At 47.1% G+C, this 9,278-nt stretch overlaps 1 protein-coding gene across 3 annotated transcripts; it reads left to right on the top strand.

Annotated features, from left to right (window-relative positions):
• The first annotated feature begins 562 nt into the window (after positions 1–562).
• dgkab (diacylglycerol kinase, alpha b) lies at positions 563–8,801 on the top strand. Of its 3 annotated transcripts, none has more exons than XM_029151602.3 (24): positions 563–720; positions 1,268–1,418; positions 2,419–2,495; positions 2,586–2,736; positions 3,026–3,100; positions 3,192–3,241; positions 3,722–3,796; positions 3,942–4,058; positions 4,151–4,268; positions 4,373–4,461; positions 5,036–5,146; positions 5,220–5,318; positions 5,402–5,449; positions 5,624–5,697; positions 5,873–5,947; positions 6,045–6,130; positions 6,211–6,300; positions 6,394–6,554; positions 6,659–6,723; positions 6,817–6,907; positions 6,991–7,171; positions 7,329–7,449; positions 7,576–7,636; positions 7,777–8,801. In XM_029151602.3, exons 2-24 carry the CDS (start codon positions 1,346–1,348, stop codon positions 7,855–7,857), a joined length of 2,169 nt encoding a protein of 722 aa, XP_029007435.1. In that variant the 5' UTR covers positions 563–720; positions 1,268–1,345; the 3' UTR covers positions 7,858–8,801. The 3 variants fall into 3 exon arrangements, with proteins under 3 accessions (XP_029007435.1, XP_029007434.1, XP_055365169.1); XM_029151601.3 differs by having other exon boundaries at positions 4,373–4,512; XM_055509194.1 differs by lacking the exon at positions 563–720 and adding an exon at positions 779–1,187 and having other exon boundaries at positions 4,373–4,512.
• The last annotated feature ends 477 nt before the right edge of the window (positions 8,802–9,278 follow it).

Here is a 9,278-nt window from a genome sequence, read left to right as displayed (position 1 = left end):
AGACCATCGTTGTTGCCAGCTCACACAGATCCAACTACATGTGTATGTGTTTAATACAAAAATGTTCGAATAAATCTGCCTAGTGTCTTATATCAAGAGCAAATGTGTACATGAAACAACATTTGGTTGAATCATTTAAATAGATAGTGCAAAAGCTGAAACTTGTTTACACACATACCCTAAAGTAAAAAAGTACTCTTTTCTCTGGAAGTATTGTTTGACAGAAGGTCCAGTTATTTACAGATATTGATTACAGATGGAGCAAGTTATCCATTCATTCAAACAAACAGCGGTCCAGTTATTTACAGATATTGATTACAGATGGAGCAAGTTATCCATTCATTCAAACAAACAGCTGCTCATTCAGTCTTAGACCAGAGAGCCTGAACCTCATTCACACTTTTAGGATTAACGCCTCAGTGTTTGGAAAAGGCGACAACAGACAAACAGCACAACAAGCGTGCGTCCCCGTCCTGGTCGTGTGTGCGTGCGTGCGTGCGTGCGCGCGCGCGTGCATGCGTGAACGCGCGAGGCGGCGCCACTAACCGTGATTATGAACCTGAAAGCTCCTCCTCCGTCCACTCTTAATCCCGTATATCCGCTAATGCCGCGGCAGACATTCGCCCATATGAACCGGCAGCGCTGAGCCAACATAGGAAACTTCTGCGCCTCGGACGCTTTTGATTGGAGCCTGTTGACGTCAGCGCAGAGAGGCACACGGTAAGGAGCGACCGGACACCTGTTAACGAGCAGAATGAATCAAAGTGGGTTCTGTCAGTCATCTGGCTCCATTTTATAATCCCGTTTGATGGACACCACTTCTAATCTTGATGTTTGCTTTTTGACTGGATTAACGACACTATGAACCGCACAGTGGAGCGTCTGTCATAGGGAACTCCAGAGACCTTTGCCTCCAGTCAGCGCAGCTCCAGTCTGGTTTTTGCATAGTTGTGTGTAGTTAGTTCTTTGCTGGTGAGGCTTCATTCTTCCCCACTAGAGGCAGGGTCCCTGCAGAGCGTCTCCTCTGTGGGCAGCTCCTCTCATCTCCCACAAACCCCCAAGCCTCTTAAGGCCTGATACCACTACCTGCATAACGTTGGCTGCTTTTCCTGAGCCCGCTCTCAACGGGAGGAATCTCACCGCCTGCGTGTGCGTGCAGTTGTAAGAATGAAGGCGAACCAGTTCATGTGCGTCACTGCCAGAGCGCTGGATCGCTTCGGGCCTGTTACAGTGAAGATTAACTTGTTGCTCCTGCACTGTCCCACAGCTGGCGGCCGCCTCCCCGCATCCTCTGTGCCGGTCCTGCAGCGAACAGCAGCTCTGTGCTGATTCCGCCCGCTCAGACATGGCCGCCTCTGATGACACAGAAGCGTCTCTCACGGCCGTGGATTTTATCCAGCTGCAGCAGTACATGGAGTGTGAGTGTTTCATTTGCTGTGGCTTGCTGTCATTTACCAGGGAAAACATCACAAGAGGGAAGTCATACATTTATTGTCTCATATATTTGATAAACAAAACACCGCATTTCTGTTCCATACAGTACACTTCTACTTCACTACATGTCAGTGAGTGTAATTTCTACTATTTAAATGACATCCTTTCACTAAAATTCCACATTAATCATCAGTATCAGCATCAGAATATTCCTAAAATAACACAAAAGTTTTAAAAACCTTAAATATTTTAAATTCAAACACATTACTTGTTATTCTGCATTTACATACATGAATCTGATAATAAGAAACATCTCTGAGGTGGTCTTACAACATCAGAGAATATACTAAGTCTTTTCATGGTACATTCAGACTAAGTTGAGTGTTCTCCATTAGTGGATCTGCATTTGGTGCTGAGGTGCTGAAAGCAGCTGAGGTCACAGAGTACATCAGATACTAAGAGCCAGAGGAGGATATTTCATACGTCAGTCACTTCTCACGTAATTCACCATCCACACACTCGGTAGACAGCAGTCGGTAATGTTCTGTGGTGAGTCATTCAGCATCTGCAGCAAAAGCAAAAGCACAAACAGCATCAAGCGTGTGCTCCTGATGCAGAACTCAGACAGACGCGATGCAGGAAACAAAAAGCGGTACGGGATAAAAATATGCTGGCGTCCACTCAGAGGCTTTGAAAGGAATGAAATTGGTGCGTGTGCTTTTAGTGTTGGAGTGGAAAGTATTTGCACCTTTGGATAATGGAGGACTGGATAATTACACCTGAGGCCTGAGACAAACCTCTGCTCCGACACACGGCACAGTGTCTGCAATTAGTGATGATCCCTGGAAGTGTAATTATGTGGGGCCAAAGGTGGATTATTCCATAAGCTTCTCTCTTTCACAACTTTAATTATGGTTTAAAAGAGAATTAGTTTTCCCTTAATTTTTTATTTATTTGTTATCTTTTCCACCCGATCTTTTGCAGACAGCACTCTGAGGGTGAAAGACGTGATCAAGGAGTTCCAGCCGCGGGGTCGTCTGGCCCAGCACAGCTTCGGAGAGGTCAGTCTCACCGCAGCATCCGAAGCCGACGAGGAGTCGGTTAGTCTCACATCTACTCTTTACTTCACTCTGTTTCTTTATTTTCTCCAGTGCGTCGACTTCTCGGGTTTTTGCTTGTTTCTCAAGACCTACTTGGAAGTGGACGACTTTCCGACAGATTTCTGCCAACGGCTCTTTTGCTACTTTCAAAACGTGGAGACCGATGGGAGCGCAAAGACAAAGGGCTCTTTGCCTAAAGGAGGTAACTCGGTGGACGTGTCTGAGCAGGTCCGGACATCATGTTTGCGAAAGCTGTTTTCTTTTCTATGTTTTCGAAGTAAGATGTTTCCCGCTGGAGCTTTGTCCAACACCCACCAGTTTCCAGCTTGTTTTTATTGTGTGGTGCTGCGTCACAGGAATGCCGTAGGTGTAGCTCTGGAGGTTACTTCATCTTTTCCAGGAACCTGATATTGTTACAATATTTGATATTCATGCACACATTGTTGTAGACCTCAGTAGACTCTATGAATACGCTGTCCGCTTGTCTTCAGGCGGGGTTTTCCTCCGTGACGTCTCCTGCTACTTCTCTGTGCTGGAGGAGGGACAGCCACGGGACAAGCTTGAATGTCAGTTCCATCATTGGTTATATGTCATATCTTTAATAATGAGCTGAGAAATTCAAAACCTGTGTTGATTTTACTGGTGTTTTGTTTCTAGTTACTTTCAAACTTTATGACAAAGACGGCAACGGACTCCTGGACAGCTCTGTAAGTTGATTAAAGCCACTGTAAAACATACTATAGTGAGTAAGTCAGTGGGTTTGTTTATACTATTTTGTCAATTAATGACATTACAATTACAATAAGCAAACAAAATCTATACTTTTATGCTCCATGGGCAGTGAATGTGTATTTTAAAAGGCTGAATGATCATCACAAGCTTCAGCTCATTTTGCGCCGATCTCGTCTCCACCACTGTATAAACAAAAGTTAATTAGCACATTTAATCTTATCTTCAGCATATTTACTACGGGTTGAATGAGCTGCTGGTGTGAGGATCATTATGTAAACTTACTTTCATTACAGTTTTATTACTTACTGCTTTTAATGTAATTAATATCCTGTGTAGAGTCTGTCTCTTATTGACAGTCTGCCTCTGCGTGTCCGTCACACAATAAGTCTCATTCGTCAGTGTGTGCACACTGATACAACACCGTGAATGTAAACTCTCCCATCTCTCGCCCCCAGGAAGTGGATCGTATAATCACCCAGATGATGCGGGCTGCGGACTACCTGGGCTGGGACGTGACTGAGCTCAGACCTGTACGAATCTAACTCGCTTTTTTTTTTTTATTCATCAAAAAAATCAATTGATTAAAAAAAGCTTCTGAAACTTTGATGAACCCAACAAACAAATCAATTTAAAACATTAATAATTAATGATAAATCCTCCTTTGTGATTGAACAGGTGCTCACAGACATGATGGCAGCGATTGATGTTGACAACAGTGGGACGGTCACGCTGGAGGAATGGCTGAAGGGAGGCATGAACAACGTGCCTTTACTCGTTTTGCTCGGACTGAAGGTACAAAGATTGCCTGCGTCAGGTTGCCAGGTTTGACCCAAGGTGCTCTCGTCTCTATTATTTACGCACGCATTTAAATGAACTTTCCTCAGGTGACGACGAGGGACGGCCAGCACAACTGGAGGATGAAGCATTTCAACAGGCCCACCTACTGCAGCGTGTGTCTCAGCATGCTGCTGGGCCTCGGCAAGCAGGGACTCTGCTGCACCTGTAAGAGCGGCCACCAGGGGGCAGCCGTGCGCCTCGCACTCAGCACAACGTGTCCATGCTGCTGCGTCCACACGAGTCACAATGGTCTGTTTGTCTCCTCACAGATTGCAAGTACACCGTCCACAGTCAGTGCGCCAACAAGACGTCTCACCCTTGCGCTCGTACCTTCGTCAGGTCCAAGATGGACATTGGAGTAAGCAGCACAGTGTTCCCCTCCCGCTGCCAGGTCCGAATGGAAGCGGCTGTAAGCACATTAACAGGGAGCATCACGGTGCATTAGTCAGAACCCACCGTGCAGATTAAAGCCGGTACAATCTGCTCAGTGTGCTGTATCTGCCAGGTCGCCTGCTTTTGGCCTGTTCGCCATCGTTTCACTGATGCATTGTCACAGCTCATCCATTCCGCTTGTCTGTAATGGGACATGAGCTGCCCAGGTATTTCCAGGATGACATTCCAGGTGCCCGTGTGCTTTACAGGAATCTGAGCCCATAGCGGCAGCAGCTGCTCCGCACAGCTGGGCTCGCTCTGCTGTGTCAGTGGGCCACCGATAAAACGAAACAAAAGTGACATCATCTGTCTGGCACGTATTCACTGCTGGATTGTTCTGTTGGCACTAAACGTATACGTTCCGCCTACAGTAAGTCCTGCAGAATCAGGGTAGAACATATGAAAAATGTTAAACCGCCACGAGGTGAAAACAAACAGTATTTGAGTGAATAAAACTCTTACATCACTTACAACCTATCCCCTCTTTCTCTGTGTCTCAGATAGCGGCTCACGAGTGGATCAGAGCCGACTGTAACTCCAACAGGTGTCAGGTCTGCAGCAAGAAGATCCGGACCCTAGCGGGGAGGAGCTGCGTGTGGTGCCAGGAGATGGTGAGCGCCGCGTCAGCACCAAAGAGCCGGATTTGCCTCTTCCCGCGTTCACTGAGCGTTTCCTCTCCCGCAGCGCCACGACGAGTGCGTCTTCTCCGGCTTATCGTCCTGCGACTGCGGGCCGTTCAGGGATCACATACTGCCTCCGTGGGCGATATACGCGGTCTCCAAGGTGAGATGAGCGGCGTGGCCGAGCGTCCTGTACCCGCAGCCGTTTGTCTTTAAGCATCGGCCTGTTGTTCTGCTTGTCCACAGGACGAGGACAGCCTGTTAAACGTCACCCCCGACGGCCACAACCTACAGGTCTGTGTTCATCAGTTATGTCCCTACAAGGGGATAAGAGAGGTCTCAAAGGTGCTCAGATGTCATGGACTGGTTTTGATTGATTGATGCTGCACATGCACAGAGTGAGTTGTTGGATATTTGCCTGCACACGATGAAATCTTTAGGAAATGTATGTTTTTTTTTTGTCTGTAGATTGTTCCAGTTGCAGACACTCACCCGCTGCTGGTGTTTGTAAACCCGAAAAGTGGAGGAAAGCAGGGTGATAGGTGAGAAACGTCAGTGGGGATGTGATGACTGTAACAGAGGGAATGTTAGAAAAGGGATCAATACATTAGGATTGTATATATTTTACCCTGACAGAAACCGTTGTTACATTAAAGTCTTACCGGACTCATACATGTGTTATTGATTTACTGAGCTAATTGCCTTGTGTTTCTACAGAGTGCTCAGGAAGTTTCAGTACCTTCTGAACCCACGTCAAGTCTACAACCTGTCCAACGGAGGTCCTGGTCCAGGGTACGTTCACCACCATCACTGACGTGGGCGCTGCTCTCCTCCTCCTCCTCCACCTCCACCTCGCTCCTCGCCCCAAACGTCCACTCTGTGTTTTCAGGCTGCACTTCTTCCGTCACCTGTGCGACTACAGGATCCTGGTGTGCGGAGGCGACGGCACCGTCGGCTGGCTGCTGGACGCTATAGGTACGGCACTACACCTCCCTCCCTCTGGCTTCATGCTGACGCAGCTACCGTGCCTGAGGCCGAGCGCTGTGTGGTTTCAGACAAAGCCGAGCTCCAGGTGCGTCCACCAGTAGCTGTCCTGCCCCTGGGCACTGGGAACGACCTGGCCCGCTGTCTCCGCTGGGGCGGAGGTAAAGCCATCAAGCCAGCCGTTATTCTGCTATTAGCATCGTATATTTAAAATACTTATATTTTATATATTTATATTGATGTGTTTTTTTAAGGCTACGACGGGTCCGACTTGAAAGACATCCTGAAGGAGATAGAGGCCAGCGAGCTGGTTCCCATGGACCGCTGGAGCATCCAGGTGATCCCAGATGACCCTCGGAGCGCCGGAGACCTCGCGCCCTTCGAGATAATCAACAACTATTTCTCTGTTGGAGTGGTGAGTCAGGCGTTCTCGTAACGTCCTCCAGACGTCAGCAGAAAGTGGAAAACGCTGGCCACAGGCTGACCCTAATGTGATTGCATTACTGTCCATGTGATCAGGACGCATCTATTGCTCATCGTTTCCACTCGATGAGAGAGAAACACCCCCGCAGGTTCAGCAGCAGGTGGGGAGTCGCAGCAAATCCACGAACATTGAGTGAGTAAGACGCAAAAGGGAGAGTTTTATCCTCATGAACTGCAATGTTTTTTTTTGCAAGAACGAAGAACAAGCTTTGGTATTTTGAGCTGGCCACTTCCGAGACGCTCTCTGCCACCTGCAAGAAGCTGAAGGACTACCTCACGATTGAGGTGGACATTCCTTTTCTCCTCCATGTAACTAATGATTTGTGATTCCAACGGTGGCTCACACCCTGTTGCTGCGTCTCCGCCAGTGCTGTGGGAGACGCCTGGACCTGAGCGGCATGTCTCTGGAGGCCATAGCTGTCCTCAACATACCCAGCATTCACGGCGGCTCCAACCTGTGGGGCGAGTCCAAGAAGAGCGAGGGCGTCCCGGCAGCGGAGCCCGGCGAGGCCATCACCGACGCCGAGGTCCTTAAGGCCGTGTCACAGGGTGAGACTGGGCCGAACGGACCGCGTGCTCCACACTGGGTCACACACAAGCACCCAGCTCACTGTGTGTGTGTGTGTGTGTGTGTGTGTGTGTGTGTGTGTGTGTGTGTGTGTGTGTGTGTGTGTGTGTGTGTGTGTGTGTGTGTGTTCACCCGTAGACATGAGTGACAGGCGTGTGGAGGTGGTGGGCCTGGAGGGAGTTTTGGAGATGGGGCAGATTTACACTGGATTGAAGAGCGCTGGGCGCAGACTGGCACAGACCTCTCAAATCACCATCAGGTGGTAGATGATAACAAACGACACTGCAGAATACAGACAAAGAATATTTGGCCTCCATTAAAAGCTCATGTGGCATCGTAAATGCTGCGGGGAAGGTAACTTTAGCTGCTGCTTCTCTCTGTGCAGGACGATCAAGGCTCTGCCCATGCAAATCGATGGGGAACCTTGGATGCAGCCTCCTTGTACTGTGAGTGTTATTCATTCAGTGCTACGGACAGAGAGTGGCTCATCAAAGATGATGATGACACCAATGCACTGAGCAAACGCTTTTTAGAAGAGCTCATTAAACAGCAGTGGATATGATGTCCTTCGTTTTTTTTCTTCTAGATCCATATAACTCACAAGAATCAAGCTAACATGCTCATGGCTTCACCGACCAAACCATCCGGCTTCTTTCACCTCAAGTAGCGCAGCAGTGAGAGCATCACTACAGTCTGCAGAGCATCACAGCAGCCCGCCCAGCGACAAGTGTTAACGTGTGCGCGGTTTCCACCCAGTCCCCGATTCAATGCACAGCTATTTCAAAGTACATTGTCCTGCACGCCCGCCAAAATAAAAGTGCACATTTCATCAGTGTACATGTGAACGCTGCTATCGTGTGCCAACTTGTTTGTTCGTGTAAACGCCACTGCGGAGTTGTTTACCTTCAGTGTACATAATGTATTCACTCGTTTCCTCTGTACTTCCTGATGCAGCTGGTGATGAACTGGCACCAAAAGACCCACATCTGTTCACCTTGTGCTCTTCCCGTTCATTCAGACTTGTTTCAGTGTTTATTCAGCTAGAAGAAAAATACATACTGTGTTTAATTCCTGTGTTTAAAAGCTTTACTCATTAAATACGTTTTGCTGAAATGAAGAACGGAAGACTTGACTTAATGCTGCTGAATGTAGTTTTATAAATATCAGCTCTAATGAATTGATGTACTGGAGATGATGACATTTGACGGTATTCCCTGCATTTTCAGAGTTTAGTAAACACGTATTTAATATGACAGTGTGTTGGGAATGATTAATAATGACATCATCAGAGTTACTGCATTGTTCTTGACAGTCATCTCTGCCTGTTTATTGTACATGAGCCTTTTAGTAAAGCTCTTGTGTGTGTGTGTTATAATATGCTTATTCAGTAAGTGTGGCATCGCACACTGACCTACTGTAGAAGAGAGGAAGTGGCAGACGTAGAGCAAAGGTGTAGCTCAGGTTGGGTCACTTCTTTTTTTTAGTTGTTTGTGTGTTGATGGACGTATACAGTATCAACGATTGAGTGTAAAATTGCTTAAATATGTTATTTGTTTAGAAAGGAAAGATTACTAAGCTAAAAAAATATTAATAAACCTGCTCTGTGTGTGATCTTACGTGTTAATGAGACAGAAAAGTTATGTAACATATGGTGTTTACATTTTGCATTCTACACAGCAGTTCCAGATCTTCCTCCTGAGGAGCTCTTTAGTGCTTCTCACCTCGTAGGATTCGTCTCACTTACCTCATTCTTTTAATAAGATCTCACCCAAGGAGCCCTCCAGACGGCTCAAGTGTTAGTGTATGTTGATTTTTTTTACTGGTTGTTGTGGAGAAGTTATGACATAACAGGTATTGAGTGATGGTTCAACTGATGCTGCCGAGGGGACGACGGCAGCTGTGGCTGCGAGACGCATAGTGCGAACGCCTGATGATGACGTCACAGTAAGTAATAACTGTAGCTGTCACATGAAGCAAGTCAGACGAACTATGATAATTAATTGACAAAAACCTCCACAAAAAGGAAACATCACTGTTTTAACTGTAACTGTAACTCATGACTATGGAGCTTTTTAGTCAAATTATACT

The sequence above is a fragment of the Betta splendens genome, chromosome 5, assembly GCF_900634795.4.
Source record: "Betta splendens chromosome 5, fBetSpl5.4, whole genome shotgun sequence".
NCBI lineage: Eukaryota > Metazoa > Chordata > Actinopteri > Anabantiformes > Osphronemidae > Betta > Betta splendens.
This window is presented reverse-complemented; position numbering and strand designations above follow the sequence as displayed.

Excerpts from the sequence above, each read along its gene's own strand:
- dgkab (XM_029151601.3), top strand. The coding sequence starts at position 1,346 with ATGGCCGCCTCTGATGACACAGAAGCGTCTCTCACGGCCGTGGATTTT. Across the intron at positions 3,101-3,191 it reads GCCACGGGACAAGCTTGAAT|TTACTTTCAAACTTTATGAC; the intron begins GTCAGTTCCATC and ends TTTTGTTTCTAG. Across the intron at positions 5,698-5,872 it reads GGAGGAAAGCAGGGTGATAG|AGTGCTCAGGAAGTTTCAGT; the intron begins GTGAGAAACGTC and ends GTGTTTCTACAG.